The following is an 18,258-nucleotide window of genomic DNA, read 5'->3' as shown; positions in this document are numbered from 1 at the left end:
GTATTGGTGAAATGGTATTTTATCCGACTGCTTTGTTGACTCGTTCTTATTTTTATTTTCTGTGAGTTTTGTCCAATATGAAGTAAACAATATGAGCACAATATTTGGGATTGTATGCCAATATGCAGGCCGTGTAATTTCCGCACTTGAAGTGTCCCATAGAATTAGATAAACCATAGCAAACATAATTTGTTGGATTCCTCAGTTTGACAAATGTGATCGCCCTGCATCATCTTTGAATGCAGAAATCAGTGGATTTCATGCTAATGAATTTGACTCAGTATCGTCCAATTATATTTTTTGTTACTTTAACAGTTTTGTTGATTACCGGACTAAGGGCCAGATGTAGCAAGCAGTTTTGCCCATTCTGTGTCTATGGGAAAATGTGTTTGTACATTTGGCCCTAAAAGTGGTGCCAGGAAGAATTTTTTCTGTTTAAGTCCTCTTGGAGGGAGTGTTTCACTAATGTGTAGGATTCTTCTTGCCAGAGGTTTTTTTTAGAATTGCTGCTTGAGTAAAGTAATCTCTTTTCCATCCGCAATTACTCTGTACTGTATATGGAAGAACTGACCACAAGGCAGTCCATTTCTGAGAGCATTTGGATGATTGCTGTATCTCAAGAGTGTGTTGTGCTCCATTGGGTTTCTATGCAAAGTGGTAATTTGTATCTCTAAGACAGGTTAGCTAATGAGGTCCACAAAATATGTTTTCCTTATTGAATAACTAACCACTTTAATGCATACTATTGCTAGCTTTGTGCGTTCTTTTATAGTAATAGCTCCTTCAGGACATTAGCATTTAAAGTAATAATAGGCGTAACATTGACAGTACATCTCGTTAGTGTAAAATACAAGGTGGAAAACCAAAAATTAACTGGAGAAGCTTGTCAGCAAGTCAGTGATATTTTAGGATATATGAGCATTCCAACTATTGACGAACTAAGAATTACCTTATATTTGTTAGAGATAAATAATATAAGAATGCAAGAGGGGCTACAAGGAGAGTCATGTTGAACGTGGTCCTGTACTTCCAACTACTAAAGTATAAAAAAATGTACAGTAACAAGGAAAGTTGCATGTTGTTTTGGAAAAGATTTAAAGACTCAGACAAGGTTTTTTCGTCAGCAGAAGGTGCATCTATAATTAAACAGTATTTCTTCAAGTGACGATCCAGAAGTAGGCGCCCTTTTGCTGCATTTTTATGTATAATCGCATTAGAAAATATTTGCTTTTGAATTTGATATTAAAAATTGTAAATTTTTTGTGAATATACAGAAACCAAACTTTAGTACACAGTGTTTGCCATACGTAGATTAAGAGGTGATGAAAAAAAATATACCCATAGCGTGTTGCAGCAGTAAAAGAAAGCTGTATATTGAATGTAGTCTCTTTTCAGAAAAACTGCATGAGGAGATTGACCGTGTGATTGGGCGAGACCGGATCCCTGCCATAGAAGACAGAGCAAAGATGCCGTACACAGATGCTGTGATCCATGAGATCCAGCGTTTCAGTGATATTGTCCCTGGAGGGATCCCGCACAGTACGACTAAAGATATCTGGATCCAAGGATACTACATTCCTAAGGTTCTCGCTTTTATTGTCTGTGATTTTACATTGTTAATGAAATGTACCTTACTCTATAAAGATGTGAACTGTAGGCAGCCATATTAAAGAGCAACGTTTTATTCCATGTCATGAAGAACTATTTTCCCATACAAGTAACCATATACATGTATATCATAACTTAGTAAGTAACGTGGCAACAACTTTAAAACATGAAGAGTGTTCTTTAAACCAGTGATGTATGATAGGATGAGATAAAACGAAACCATATTGAACATTTGGGTAATGTTCAATAGTCTGTTTACAGATTTTTGTCAGACTTCCATCTGTGTCACAAGATTATATTTCACAACATACTTGTTTCATAATATTTTTTTTCATTATTTGCTTCGTCTGAAAATAAGCTTGCCATGCAAGATCCGTGGCTTATTATTATTGGGTGGGATCTAATTTCTATGCTGGAAACTGTTGCCGACCGCACGAGCCCTCATCCCGGTTGGGCACCTTAAACATGTTCTGAACGTACCTGCTTTAGTGTTTCCCATTTGTAGTTAAGCTGGGTGCCACAAATTCCAACTCGTCCCATTGGGCAGCTCAGAACGTAGTGCTCCCAAGGGTATTTAACTGTGGAACTTCCACAAGCTGCTAAATAAAACGTATAAAATAGACTGCCATCTATCAAAAACTTGAACGTTATTTATTACTGATTTCCAGTTGTTGAAAATAATAGTCCAAAGCATCAAGGTTTATAGAAAACAACATAAAAGTATAGAATGTTACCAGCCATGAAATTCTGACATTTACTAACCACTTTTGACTAAAAATGTGTGCAGCTTTTATTATTGAATCTTTATCAATCAGAAATTTGTAGAGCCCACCACTCACCCTTAGGAGTCTCAAGGCGCTTTGGGGGTCTGTCTTTTGAGCTTCAGTCGAAGAGCCAGGTATTAAGTTCCTTCCTGAATTGAGGTAACAGTGTTGACTGCCTGAGGTGAAGAGGCAAGGTGTACCAGCTCTTTGCCGCAAGGTGGGGGAAGTATCTTCCCCCAGCCGAGGTCTTCCGTATGCAGGGTACGGTGGCTAGTGCCTGTTGAGCAGAGTGGTCTGGCGGGGGAGTGGAAGGTGATGTGGTGGTTGAGGCAGGTGGGTCCTAGGTCGTGGAGAGCCTTCCATGCGTGGACTAGGAGGTTGAAGGTGATCCTTTTTTAGACGGGGAGCCAGTGGAGGTCTCTCAGGTGTCTGGTGATGTGTTCGCGGCGGGCACATCCAGGATGAGTCTGTCGGAGGCATTCAGGATGTGCTGTAGTTTATTCAGTTTCTTCTGGGTGGTGCTGGCGTAGAGGACATTGTCATAGTCGAGTCTGCTGGTGACCAGGGCGTGGTTACGGTCTTGCGGCAGTCAATAGGGATCTGGAGCAGTCGGAGTGTGTGGACACAGGGGGATGGAACAGAGTTGACCTGGCAGGTCATGGCAGAGATTAATCCAGGATGAAGCCTTTAGGCTCTGTGAGATATTAGAGGAGAGAAAGAGTACACAGCATCCACTGATGTTTGGACAGATTGCCAAAGGGCTGGCTTTTTATAACCTAGGGGTTCTGTGTAGAGTGATTGACCACGCCAAAGTGGCTTCTGCTTGCTCAAGCAGACTGCTCAAAATGAAGGAAAAGGAATGCAAAGCCATCTGCTGATTGTCTTTGATTGTCGTGGGTTGGTCGGAGGTTTACATTTTTGGTATAGTACTGTAAGCATGTTAAAGTTGTTTTGTTGCTGTTTCTTCCCTTTACAGTGCTGACAGGCACTGCTGAAAACCTCTGGCTTCACTGTGTATCAGCACCTGAAGAGTTTCAGGTGTTTAACTTTCCTTTATTAATCAGGACTGTTCCTGTCAGAAGCAATAGTGTTTTCTTCATATTCCCCAAGTCTGGGCTGTCCTTCCTAAAATCTAGACACATGACAGGGGAATTGCCTGCTGAAGCGCTACAGACTGGATAGCACTGACCTGTGGATGTGTCTGGTCAGACTGGCCAGGACGCTGCAGAGGAAGATATCTCCTTTACTCTTATCTCAGTACATCCTGATGTGGTTAATGTTTCCTTTAAGGAGACACTTTTATCGCTAAATATTTCTTTTCTCACTAGGGGGACATGTATTCTTCTTTTTGACAATAAAATTTGAGAGCCTCTATGAGGACAGAGGAGGATATTTGTTTTTTATCCGGACTTGCATGTCTGGGGAGGAAATTTCCTTTGGCTATTTGATAAATTCCTGCTATACGAAAAATGATTTTTTGCAGAGTGAATCTTTTCTGGATTAACATGTTGTGCATTATTCTGCCATCTAGTGGTTGGATCCAGAAGTTCAGAAGAAGTTCTTCTCTTTTTCTTTTTTTTTGGTGTTGTTGGGCGTCGACAATCTCCCCCATCTGGTGCTTGGGCCATCCTCCTTTGACGTCATATGCCCTCCCCAGAAGCCTTCCACTTGGTCTCCATGCTCAGATTCTTTTTTTTCCACCGTTGGGTCTGGCAGCATTGAGAGAGTCTCCAAACCTGAAGAGGATTAAAGGAAGAAAAAGAGGTGTTTGATGGCATGTGTGGCTGTAGGTACACATGCTCTGCATACTCCTACCATCTAGAGTTGGGTCCAGAGTGGTGCAAGTTGTTTTTCTTTGAACAAGCGTTCAGAGTCACAAGATCAAGTCAGTCCCCCTCTCGGTGATATAGCACATGGGCATCAACTCCTTTGTTAGATTGTTTTCTATCCGCCGCCAGGTTCAGACGTGTGTCTTCGCTCTGTCTTTTGGCTCGCTTTGTTTCTATTTTCTCTCAACCTTTATCTGTTTTGACTGTATTGTCTTCACTCGCGCTTTTCTCATCTTAGCGCCCTCCTCGGTTCATCAGGTTGGGCACTGACTGTCTGCCATTTGGGGTGCCAAAGCCCGCCTCGGGCCTACCTTTCATTTGGCACCAAAGAAAATGCTTCCCTGATGGAACAGACTCCATGCACTTCTGTCCTCTGTGCCATGCCAATATTCCGCCATCTGACCACCATCTTGTGTGCAACCTCTGCCTCTCACTTGGTAATCGAAAGGCCAACTACGACACCTGTAAGTCCTTCCGCTCTAAGAAGACTCCTAAGGACCAAAGAGCACATCGGTTGGAAATGGCCCACAAGACACCGGGTGATACCCCGGACATTAGCGGAGAGAAGTACACTCAAGAGGAGCCTGCGCAGGAGGAAGAGACATTCTCCATTCAGGACAGCTCAGACATCCAGTCGGACATCGAAAGCCACAAAATCACTTTGGGTCAGCACATGAGTATCGTGGCCCCTCCCACCCACCATAAGACTGTAAAAAAGACTCTTCAACCTCTTCTTGAGGTCGCCGGTCTGCCAATGCCACCAGGCTTTGGTCAATACAGAAAAGCTGCTTTGGGTGCTCCTCCCTCTGGCTTGATACCGAAACATCTCATAAGTCCCAGCCTCTGTCCTTGGCATTGACCTCACTCTCCTCAGACTGAGAGATTGTCTCTGTTTCGATGCGGGCATCAGCACTGAGCCAACCGCCAGCAGCCTCCACTTTGTGCCGACCAAACCACACCAACTGAAATCTTCAGTGCCAACATCATCAGAGCCCAAATCTTCAGAACATAGGGTCTTGAGCCAGTCTTCCACTATCCCTTCTCCAGTGAAGTCCATTTTGGAAACCATGGACGCTCGTCATTGTCGCCTCCAAATACTGGAGGGTACAGGCCAGATTATTGCCACGCTTTCCTTTCGTGTTCCTCTCAAGTGGAAATTCTCTTTCCAGAAGGCTTTAGATGTTCCTCTACTAGCCAAAAAGAGGACCAAGGTCAAGGCTAGTAGTCCCCCACATAGATCTTCTCGACCATCTCTTCTCTTCCTCCACCTACTTCCCCTCCATCTCCTCCACCTCCTTCATCTCCACCTCCATCCCCTCCCCATTCTCCCACTCCACACCTACAGGGAGATTGTACATCCTAGGGTTCTCTTTTGTTTTCCACTGGGGGTTTAGGAGGAACTCAAGACAGCACAGACCCTTGGGCTGCTTATGATCCTGACCTTATTCCCTTCCACCGTGTGGAGCTGCATATGGATACTTAAAAATACCTCTCCTTTATCAAGAACATCAAAACTTATTCAGTTGCGCCCTTCCACATGTAATACAACCCGGGAGATTAGGTCCTTTAAGTAATGATGGAATAACGTGGCCCACACTTGGCACGTACACACCATATCCCAATGTGCAGGCTATGACAATAGCTGAAGTACGCACACTTTACAATGACCTAGTAGCAATATGCAGTCATGTAATACAATTCGCAATGCAGACTTTGAACACTGCCTCAGCAAGGGTTGCTCTAGCTGTTCATCAATTGGCCTTTACAGGAATTAATCCACAATCAATCCACTCTACAATGGGAAAAGCACCCACGGAGCTGGAAAAGAGTTCTTTATGGAGTGCACAAAAAACAAATCCGTGATAAGCAGTGTTTTCTCATACGGGACCCCAAGACAAACATAGAATTCTCGCAATGTGCTTGCCATTTGGTATGGTTCCCTCAATAGAGGACTGTAACACTTGGGCTACAACCTATCACACATGGTACCCCAACACTTGCCAATTTTCTATAAATGTTGAAACAAATTCAAAATAAACACGGGGCAACCCCAGCCCTGTACTTTGAGATGAAACCACTGCGTAATTTCGACACATTGTCCTCAATTATTTTAAGCAACATTAGAGGGGTGTAACGCCGCGCTCTGACGCAGCGTCTCTTTCTGTCCTCGTGGGTAGAATGAGCTACCGATATTCGGAGTGCCGTTCCCCGTGTTTTTTGCCCATGCTTTCTGGGAAGCATATATTTCGCTTCCGATCGCGCTACACTTACTTGTAGCCTTTTTTCTTATTTTGTTGTTGGTGGTGGGTTTTTTGTTGGTCCTTTTGCCTGTCTCTATCCATGTTGTGTGCATCTTATCTTCTCGTGTTTTTTGTCCCAGCATGCTCTGTTTTTCTTTTATACTACTTCCTTTTTCCTATACTGGTCTATGGGCTTTTCTCAATCCAAGATGGTGTCACTTCCCTTTCCTGTGATGTCACTTCCCTTTTCTCAGTATATAAGTCAGTCAGTCTTGTTCCTCCTTGCGTTGCAAACACTTCCTTCTGGTTGTGCTGTTCGCTCCTGTTCTTTGTTCCTGCTTTTTTGCCTTGGGTGATTTTTGCCTGTTCTTTGTTCCTGCTTTTGTCTTGGGAGATTTTTGCCTGTTCTTTGTTCCTGCTTTTGCCTTGGGATATTTTTACCTGTTCCTTTTTTCCTGCCTTTTACCGTGGATATAGCCTATTTTTGTTTCCTGTTGTCAAGTCCTGTTTTTTCTTGTTTTCCTTCAAGAGTTCCTGTTAGAGGTTTTTTCCCCAGTGTTGGGGTTTTTTCCCTCTGGGACTCCTTCTGGAGGGTACGGTCTGCTTTGGCGTAGCCTGTCAAGCGGCACCATGGCTACTAGAAGGGGTCGCCCTTATCCGGGAGTATCCAGGACCAGTAGAAGACTTAGGGGGTTATTCTAACTTTGGAGGAGGTGTTAATCCGTCCCAAAAGTGACGGAAAAGTGACGGATTTACCACCAGCCGTATTACGAGTCCATTATATCCTATGGAACTCGTAATACGGCTGGTGGTATATCCGTCACTTTACCGTCACTTTTGGGATGGATTAACACTCCTCCAAACTTAGAATAACCCCCTTGGTGTATTCGCCAATCCGAAATCCAGAGGTGAGAAGTCCAGCGCAGTACGTGACAAGGGGAAGCAGCAGCATTGGCCATTCGCCAATGGCTACGGGAGATTCCTCAGCAGGAACAAGAGCACGAGCTGCCAAAAATTATCTCCGAAACCTATACTAGTAAAGGACGGGATAGTCTGGGAGCCAGACCAACTAAACCACAAATTCAGAGTGCCACCCCTAAGGAAGGTACTAAACAAGCACAAGAGGGTTAAAAAAGTCATTGGGATAAACAAAAATAAAACAAAGACAGAAGAAGTTAGAGAGGAGAATCTCTGGAACCAGAGACCTCTGAGAGAAGATATAATCTCCAATACATGTCCCTCTCGTTCCTTTCAGGACACACCGAATAAACAGATTGAGAGAGTGAGACGATCAGAAATACGAAGTGACAAAGCTCCTCAACAAAAGCCCCAATTTAAAAAGAAAAAGGTGGCTACAATTTCAATTAAAGATGCCAACCACACTAAGAATGTTGTTGAAGAACAGGATGTTGGCAGTGACTCTGCTAAACAGCGAGGCAGAGGTCACAATATGTCACCAGAATATTATAGATCATCTGGATGCGACAGCCACTCATGACTTTCTCATAATCGAGACTGCAGACAGGCGCGTCTCCCCGCCCAACAGGGTTTATGAACTAAGTATCCAAATTGAGGGGGGACATAGAGGGCACCATTGAATCATTCTTCTGGAAAGCACTAAACTGTGATATACTATTGGCAGAAAAAGATTGGCCACCTGAATTTCTCCGCAACCTCCCACATGGGGAAGATGTCATTTTGCCTTCTTTCTCAGTCGTGGTTCCAGACGTTGTAAAGGAAGTCTGTGTGCTGATGGGGCTTTGGCACAGGCTCCCGCGCTGTACCGCAATCATGTAGGGTGTGATAAAGATTCCCCCTACCATGTAATGCCCAGTAGGTCCTCACCACAGCCTCAAACCCAATATCCTATTAAACATGAGACCAAAGCTCCAGTGAGAGAAATGTTCACACAACTTGAGTACCATGGAGTAATTGAACCGTGTGTCTCTGCAATGAATAACCCGTTATTCCCTGTTGCAAAACCAGACCATTCATATAGAATGACCTTACACTACGGACACGTGAACAGTCACACACGCACTTCTGCAATACAGAATGCACACATCACAGCACTAATTAACAACATAGTGCGCAAACAAATTCAAAACAACTTTGGATACTTCCAGTGGTGTTTTCCTCCAAATTCTAGAGCTTGAAATGTGTGATCTAAACACGTTTAGCTCATTAGGTTCTCAGCAGTGCTTTTGTCATTTGCCACAAGGGTATAAGAACAGCCCAGGATTGTTTTCATCACTAGTAACATCTTTACTACATGATATTAATCCTGAGGCATTGTCCTATGTGAATGACTGACATTTATCTCACAGATGACAACCTCAACATACATCCAGCCAGGGTACATCAGATCGTGTTAGGATTCTCCACCCAGGGCTACAAATTAAGTTTTAGGAAAACTAAAATTGCTTTCTTCAGTGTCCTATTTCTGGGATACAAGGGATAAGATGAAGAAAAGAGCCTGGCCTGCACTTTCTACTTAAAGTGCCCTCAACTTCAACCTCCAAATACCATTAAGAACCTGTAGTCATTGCTGGGTTTCTTTAATTTTGGCAGAACATTCATACCAGATATGCACAACGCATAAAACCACTCTATGATCTAATTTGTCCAGATCTTTCAAGCAAACATTGGATAGCAGAACACACATGCATTCTTAGATAACCGCAGCAGGACATGCTAGAAGCTAAACACTTAGACACACATGACAACAAAACAAACTTGGTCATCAGAATAATTGCTGGTGCCATTGGGTTTACCTATGTCACGTTTAATGAGGGTGACGCAGTACCCATAGCATACAAATCTAATTTGTACTCAAGCTCAGAACAACGTTTTGCACCCACAGAGAAAAATACTGATTGCTGTACAGATGGCTGTCATCAAGGAGAGGCCATTTGCCCAAGGGCAATACATTAATGTCGTTACCCCATTGCCAGCCCTTGAGGCGGTCACCAAAGCCAGCACCCCAAATGTTAGAGCATTACATCCACGTTGGATTCAATAGGCAACCTCCCTGACTGCTGTTGATTACATCTTTGACCCAAAACTTCAGACACAAGAATTCCTCCAGTACGAACAGGACCTACTAATATAGTACCACTTGACCAATATCGAACTATCATTTACAAAATGGATCAGCACCACCAGCTGTAGGTACTAAATATCAATACTCAGCTGCTTGTACAACCGTAAGCAGGGTGATGAGGGATATTACCTCCAACCCTCAAAAACACCTACATGCAGACTCTAGGGGACTGCACTGCACAATTGGCAGCACTTAAGGCTCATGTATTGGCACTGAAACATACAGGTCCAGACCAACCAACATTATTTGTGTATAATTCTTACTATTGTGTCCAGTCCTATAATGCTTACCTACATCACCGGTGCCTGAACAGCTTCAGAGATTGCAGAGGAACCACATGAAACACAAAGACTTGTGGGGGAGGATTGCTGTTCTTCAGGACAGACTACCAAACGCTCATGTAGTACATAAATTGGGTCACCAACATGTAGGAGTACATGTTGTAGGTAATACTTTGGAAGATGAAGCTGCCAAATCTGCAGTAGCTACTGCTTCTGTTGTTGCAATAACTCATTCTCATATGAAATTGGATAATGAGAAGTTGGCAGATGTGAAAGCTTCAGCTGACGACAAGCCTTTACCAAAAGCATATCCAGCAAAATATTCCTATCAACTAAGTGCCCAAAACATTGCATTTGCAACAATTCTAGCGGTGGGAGATAGTGTGATCCCCAACCAAGACCAGATATTAGATCTCATTAAAGCAGCGCATAAGGGTGTCTCTTCTGCTCACGCAGGTGTGGCGGCTAAAATATTTCTATTATAAAAATGCTTTTGGTGGCCAGGTCCATACAAACAGACCAAGCAATATGTTCTTTGTTGTGACATTTGGCAACAAATGAAAGGGTCCACAATCAAACACCCACTGCAGACATCCCTCCTAACTTCCAACAGACTTTTCCAATGTATGCACCTGGACCATTGTAGTCCCTTACAGCCTGATGGTGCTTACAAATACATTTTAGTCGCTGATGATTCCTGTACTAGATTCCTGTGGGTATGTCCACAACGGTTGACTGGCACTCGGACTGTTATTAAAGATTTGCAAGTCTTTTTAGGCACATATGTGGTTGCAGCATTCTACTCGGACCATGACCCTGCTTTTGCCTCTAGGGCTTTTAGGGACACCATGAGGATGATGGATGGTCAGCTCCATTACTCATTCTATGATCCAGAGGGAAATAGCGCATGGAGAGGAGAGACCAAGACATAAAGCAGTCCTTAACAGCAAGATTATTAGGTTCAGGTTGTAGTTGGCTTCATCACTAATATGGGGTCCAGGGAGCACTAAATAATCTGCCAAGAAGGTCAGTTGGAGGTCACACCCCTTATGAGGTCCTGTTTTTGATTCCTATGTATGTCCCAGATCTTGATGGTTCTGGCGATGTGGCAGCAGACACACCGTTTGACATAAATGAACGTGTTGCTGTTTCACAGGAGTTAAAACAATTGTGTGATGTGAATTCATATGCCTGTGCCACCACCTTGGGAATAAGAAATTTGCCAACAACATCTACAGGCTGGATTCCTAAAGCTGGGGTTCTAGTTTGTGAAAAGATTACTGAGAAGAAAGAGTTTGGTCCATCCTACAGAGCACTGGTTCCAGTCCTGGGAATACATGGTACCAGAACTGTCATCCTACCACCCCTGCCTGGTTCCAAAGAGAACGGATTTGGTTCGATTGATGTCAAATTGCACCATGTGGCCAATCCTGCACAGTAGACCAAGAGGTCAGTTGGGTAGTACCCGTTCCCCTGTTACTGCCCAACAGGTCAACAAGCAGTAGACATTGATCTTGCAAGGATCAATGCTGCAGTTGCCTTTTCGATCATGGGGATGGTAGAGAATGAGCTTATGCTGATTCTTGCTACACTTCATCGACAAGAAACATCTGAGAGGTGGAACTTGATTATTCCAATTAGATGGATGACATTGGCTATTATGAGCCATCACAACAAATGGGTCCATCGATCAGCTCTACACCTGCTCCTGTGTTTACACGGACTATATCTAGTTATTTAATTGACATTGATAACTTTTATTCTAACTCATCTGCTTCAGCCCCTGAAACTGAGTGAAAGACACGTCAGCTGTTCATGTGGCTTAAAAACAATTACTTAATTTATCCATGGTATTATCTGTGGTTACTGTTCGCATTGTTTGCCTTTCTGCTTTGGATTGGTTTAATTATTGTCTTCTTTTGCTTGCTAAATGGTCATTATCTTCCTGAAGGGCCTGGCATTGGGCCGGTGGATGAGGTTCTGTCACCTTACCTATCTTCAGATAAATTCCAAAGAGACATGTCCTTTGTGAACATTTAAGCAGTTCCGATTCCAGATGAGATTGTTTGGGATAAAGTACCATTTGATATATACGGTTCTACTGAGGTCATTCAAATTCCATATGTGTTTAAAATTTTAGTATGCAATGTTATTACACCTGGTATTGTTTCTGATGACTGGGATGTTAAAACAGTTGATTCTATGCTCTCTGAGCTTGAATATTATATTGTATCTGAAAATGAAGACGTGTATATGAACACAACAATTAATCGGGAAATGTTCTGTTATCACCATTACAGACATTACTTTATGCACCGAGCTAGTATTCTGAGATTAGTTAATGCGAACATTGTTCAACTCTACCTTTGGGGAATTCCAAAACATATGTAGTAGACAAGTTTGAATATTTTACTGGGCATGACTCTAGAAATGCTGAGTCATATTATTTCAAATTGTCACCTTCTCGAGTGAGGAAAATATTGCTAACTGACACAAAATGTATCTATTCAGATTCCTTTGTTTCCTGGCTTGCTGTTGAAGGCTATGAGTATTGGAAAAAAACTACTGAGTTGACGATTCCTCCACTTATGGTATTTTTAAATGACACCATCCAACAAATATTTGGGGTTAGTGAAAATAAAAGAATTGAATGCCCCAAGTATCCCCCACACCAGCTATATTTCATAGTTGGCAAACATTTTTAAATGTTACTGAAGAACTGCTTACTGCTTGTGTTCAGAATGGTACCTTTAATTCCTCAATTTCGAGTTCCGGTGGATGGTTATTGTGGCCAACAAACAGAAATGGGTGCCAGGCACATTTTGTTAATTCTTCAGGGGGTTTCAGAGCAAGCCTGCCAGACCCTTTCCTATGTCTCGGCTCAACATTCAGGTATCGTTACTACATACAGTGTGGGTAAACTGTGCCAACAATGCTTACATTCTTCCACCTTAGTAACCTTTCAGAGGAAGTGGATTGACAAGATTTATTGTTAGAACCCAGGAGGCCACGCTTGTAATGCTTCCTGTATGCTATATACAACGAGATCTGGAAACCTTCCCAGATGGAAGCTTCTGCATGTTTAAGGCAGATTGATAAGAAAACATGGAAAAGGCTTTAGCTGGTGTTGATAATGGGATGAAAACTTAGTCCAACCGAATTTACACCTAAATAATATAGTATTATCTGCGATTGGCATTGTTAAGAATGATATGTCCTTTTCACAATATGGACAAAGTCACCTGCATTCTATCATGCAGTTAAGTTGGACACTGCAGGTTCGCAAAAGTGGCTGTGTGCCTTGGAAGCAAGTTTCCTGTACTGAATTGTTTTTCGACTTTTAATTTGTCCGGACAACAACAGATAATGGCAAAAAAGAAGCTAGTTACATCAAGCTTAACATTGAGAAGCTGGGAAAGTTGCCTTTTACTGTAGCAGTATTCCCCTCGGCAGTATGGTTATTACATGGAGTACTAAATCTGCAGATTTACGCCTTTTGTTTCACAAAATGAATAAAGCATTTTGCAGTAGACATGTTTGGGCGGCTAGTAGACAGTCAAATACACAAAGTGTGAGAGGCCGTGCGTCAATTCTTTCCCCTCCTGGTAAGCGATGCGTCCATTCTTTCCTCGCAGGGAAGGGATGTGTCAATTTCCAGGCAGGCAGCCTTCAGTCCGTGTGGAAATGTTGCAGTTTTGGCACCCAGGGATGATGCATGGAAAATCCTGATGCACGATAACAATGAAGCCGAGCTAAGCTGATGCTGTGTCAAGTTTACAGCTGCTGTGCAGGTGCTGTATCTATTTTGCAGCTGCTGTCCGGGTGCTGCGTAAATTTTTCTGCTTCTTGGCTCAGGTGCATGGATTCTCACTCAGGTTCTACCAGCTTCTCCTTCCAGGGGCCCAAGGACTGGATGTGGCCCCACTTGGCAAGTCAGCGGTCTCAGCAAGAGAGTCCAGGTGCTGGCAGGTGAAGTCTTTGATGTCCCTGCAACTTCTTAACAGAAGGCAAGCTCAGTCCAAGCCCTTGGAGAAACTTCACAAGCAGGATACATAGCAAAATTCCAGGCTTTGTCATCTCTAAGGCAGAAGTAGCAACTGCAGGCCAACCCAGCAAAGCACACACAGCAAAGGGGCAGTACTCCTCCTCGCAACTCTTCAGCTCTTCTCCTTGGCAGAGGTTCCTCTTGATCCATAAGTGTTCTAAAATTCTGGGGTTTTGGGCCCACTACTTATACTCATTCTCATTTCTGCATTTGAAGTAGGCAAACTTCAAATGAAAGTATCTTTAGTGCACTGCCTGTTCCTTTCCATGCTCCAGCCACACTCTGTGGGGTTGGAAATTGTGTTGTGTGGTGTCAGGCACAGCCCTTTCAAGTGCAGGTGTCAGCTCCTCCCTCCCACTCTAGCCCAGGAAGACTCATCAGGATATGCAGGGCACACCTCAGCTCCCATTGTATCATAGTCTAGAGTGAATTTACAAACAGCCCAACTGTCAGTCTGACACAGACTTGGTTTCAGATGGCAAGCAGAGGCACAGAATGGTTAAGTAAGATAATGCCCACTTTCTAAAAGTGCCATTTTCAAACAGACAATCTAAAAACCCACTTTGCCAAAAGAGGTACTTATAAATTGTGAGTTCAAGTACCCAAAACACCATAGCTCTATCTGCTACCTCTGGGAAATTACACTTAAAAGGTATTTAAAGCAATCCTCATGTTAACCTGTGGGAGAGATAGGCCTTGCAACAGTGAAAACTGAATTAGGCAGTAATTCACTATCCAGACATGTAAAACACACCAGTACATGTCCTACTTTTTAAATACACTGCAGCCTGTCCATGGGGCTACCTAGGGCCTACTTTAGCGATGACTTACATGTACTAAAAGGGAAGGTTTTGGCCTGGCAAGTGGATACACTTGCCGGGTCGACATGGCAGTTTATAATTGTACACACAGACACTGCAGTGGCAGGTCTGAGACATGTTTACAGGGCTACACATGTGGGTGGCACAATCAGTGCTACAGGCCCACTAGTAGCATTTGATTTACAGGCCCTGGGCACCTCTAGTGCACTTTACTAGGGACTTACTAGTAAATCAAATATGCCAATCAGGGATAACCAATCATAATCACAGTTTAGATAGAGAGCACTTGCACTTTAGCACTGGTCAGCAGTGGTAAAGTACCCATAGTACCAAAACTAACAAAAAATAAACCCAGCACACAGTTAAAAATACAGGAAGCAGAGGCAAAAAGACAGAAGAAACCACACCAAGGATGCCATGTCTTACAGGTACATACATGTCAAAGTGACATATGCGCTTTATTCACAGCCAGAATTTCTTGCCTCCAAACACCCCCATTAATCACGAAACATTTGAAATAAAATATTACCTGGGGAGGACAGCCTCAGTAAGGTCAGGAGGAAATAGGTAAATACTTTTGACACAGCGTTTTCACTGCTTCTGAGTACTTGGGGGCAATGTAATAATAAGCAGCACCTCTTCTCCAAACACAGCACTGACAGCTGCAGAACCACCATTTTTGGGGGGTCTTTTGTCGCGAGTACATTACACAAACATAACATGGCACTCACTGTGACCTGGGAGGTGCATTAATTTCCTGTTGTCTCTCTTGCAGTTGGTTGTATGACAGAACCCTGCAACCATTAGAATACATGGCTTCACAATGCAGTCTTTACAACAACCCGTCTTTTCCACTGCATTTCTTTACCTCACAAGTATTTACATCGCACAAACACTTTGCCTTAGGGGAAAGCTCTGGACTTTAGAGAGGTAGAAATTACTATTCCAACTCCATCCTGTGCAACAGTAGGGAAAGCATTGGACTTCGAACTCAAATGCGGCTTCCCCTATGGCAAGTAATTGTAAAGACGTGCATGGTAAATGATTGCACGGCAAAGATAGGTCGTTGTAAAGACCACGTTGTGAAGGTAGTACGTGATTTAGACTTCGTGGTAAATGATGTTCCCCCTTGTGGTTACCAGATTGTAAAAACATGACTGTCTTATCCAGGTGACTGATTGACACCTGATCTGTTCGATATAAGTCAATAAGGACGCTCAATGAAGGACTACACGCCAATTATGAACACAATTTAGCTTCACTAGAGTTTCAGTTAAATATATACATTTGGCACATCAACGAAATAGAATGCAAATAGCAATGAAGAGCATCAATTTATATGTAAACACACAACAAGGAGCATCTATTTATGTATATATGAGCAAAGAATTCATTGATAGATATAAGCTTTGATTAACGGCATACGAAATGCGTATTTCAATTACTGCAGCAAACTCACACTACGATGTTCAGGAAGTAAAATAAACAAGCTGAATACTTCAGATTATAAACACAGTGCAAGCATAATAATCAATCATAATAGAGCAGAGAAACAAAGGTCTTTCATCACTGGGTTGAACTTAACTTAGTCCACGAAATGCTGGGAAGCCCTCTACCGCCCGCTTGGACCTCTCTCCCCCTCGAGCGTCACGGTCTCTAAACAGCAAAAACAGGGAGTCAGCGCTGTGGGCCTGGAGATGGCAGCTTTCACAACCCCATCTGCAAGCTTCAATCCCCTCACCCGCACTTCAGTGCTTAAATAACCTGAAGCTTGTATTCTATCCCTTTCCAGCATTTTCTAGCTATGTTATCTGCACGTGTCTCTTGGCTGCTCTGCCATTCCCTGGCCATTGTTTTCATTCCATCTTTTTCCTGTACTCTCGTTCTCAAGGTTGAGACGACCTCCGTCTTTCACTCCTACACATCCTGTTTCTTACACATGCCGCTGCGAATAAGTTTATCTATGGAATGTTAAAAAAACAAGCTTGAAAGCGAACATCGTGAACTTTTCCACGTTGTTCGGGTTTCAGCAGGCATTACGCTCATCTACACTGTTCAAGCTAATTAACCCTTCGTGTCACAATGTCTTCCGCACCTTTCCCTATACTGATCAATGACCTAAAGATTATGGAGACCTGAAAGTATCTTAATTTCAAGTAGGGATGCTGTGAGAAGATGAGGAGGTGCCACCACTTTAGACTATTGAGGGGGGGAGGCATTTGATTACCTCATTGCACTAACACACTTTGAAACTCATGGAGACCTTGTGGGTTCAGCATTTCCTGAGGAGTTCTTTGATGCTGCCAGGTTACACAAACTTTAGAGGAAGCTGGTGGACCCAAGGTGTTTCCTTCACCTGAGTGATGGGGGAACCCTTTTCTCCCATACTGCACAAACACACCATGAAGGGCATGGAGACCTTGATGTGCCTCCACTCCCTGGGTAATATAGAGGATCTTGCTCCCACATTACATATTCGTGGCATAAGGTTGATGGAAACCAGGAGGTGGGACCATTCCCTGAGTGATATGGGGGACTGCTGCACCCACATCATACACACACACACACACTCTCTCTCTCTCTCAAGATCACAGAGATTTTGGAATGGCTCATTGAAATCTCTTTATTGATGTCATAACTACAATTTCACAATTGCTTTTTAATCTTCTTGCTTTCTCAAGTTTGCTTAAAATATACAATTTGCCTACTCTTTTTTCAAAATTTTCCTGGGGGACAACCCCCCCCCCCCCGACACCCAAACCTGACCTTGCCACAGGGCACTTCTGCTGAACTTTTATGCCCCAACACTTTCAAATGTCACCAGCCGCCACTGCTCTTTTCGAGTGTCTTTGGCGGATTCCCTATAACTTTGGCATTAATTGGCAGAGTTCTGCTTCTGCTGCTATTTTTAATACACAGTGACTGTTCTATCTCAGCAAAGCAGAGTGATGGATCTACCACCAGCCCAGCTTTGTCGTGATCGCATGATGCAGTATTACAGAGCTTCCTTGCTTCAAGGGCTGGAACTAGATTGGTCATTGACATTCTGACAAGTCCTGACGAGTGTGCACCTGGTTGTCCATTGCATTTGGTGCCTCTTCAAATGTGCATCTATAGTGTGCCTTGCCGTATAGCCTGTGCCTCCTGTGGACAAGGATCTGTTAATGTTCTCGATGAGAATTAATTCACGGACATGCCCCTTGAGACTGAGGTTGATAAGTGAGGCATCCTATGAGCCACCGCTTGTGAACTTTCCAGCGACATCTGGCACAATGGAGAGAGCTACCTTCTCAGTTCACTTTGCGTCCAAGGTTTCTGCACACTTCTGCTCTGTGGAGCCCTCTGCCAGTGCATTGATCAACCTGTCACCTGCTGAAGTGGAGTCCTTTTTGGTCTCAATCTCCCTTGATGACTTTGGAGATTTTCTGCAAGGCCATAATTACTGTTAAAATGTGACTATTGGCTTTTCACCAATCTACCTTTTAATTTGGCCCGTCTGTTGGCCTGCTTTGCTTGTCAACTTGGACATTTTATCTCATATGTATGATTTTATTTACGCTTTTAGGT

At 43.3% G+C, this 18,258-nt stretch overlaps 1 protein-coding gene across 2 annotated transcripts in view; it reads left to right on the top strand.

Moving 5' to 3' along the window:
* LOC138259674 (cytochrome P450 2C15-like) overlaps positions 1-18,258 on the top strand; it is a 376,589-nt gene that overhangs the window by 243,268 nt on the left and 115,063 nt on the right. For both annotated transcript variants that reach the window (XM_069207547.1, XM_069207546.1), the window contains one exon: positions 1,396-1,583. In XM_069207547.1, the coding sequence (XP_069063648.1) occupies positions 1,396-1,583 (188 nt within the window). The remainder of the gene's footprint in view (positions 1-1,395; positions 1,584-18,258) is intronic.

The sequence above is a fragment of the Pleurodeles waltl genome, chromosome 9, assembly GCF_031143425.1.
Source record: "Pleurodeles waltl isolate 20211129_DDA chromosome 9, aPleWal1.hap1.20221129, whole genome shotgun sequence".
Taxonomy (NCBI): Eukaryota; Metazoa; Chordata; class Amphibia; order Caudata; family Salamandridae; genus Pleurodeles; species Pleurodeles waltl.
Note: the sequence above shows the minus strand (reverse complement) of the source record. Positions and strands in the feature narration are given on the sequence as shown.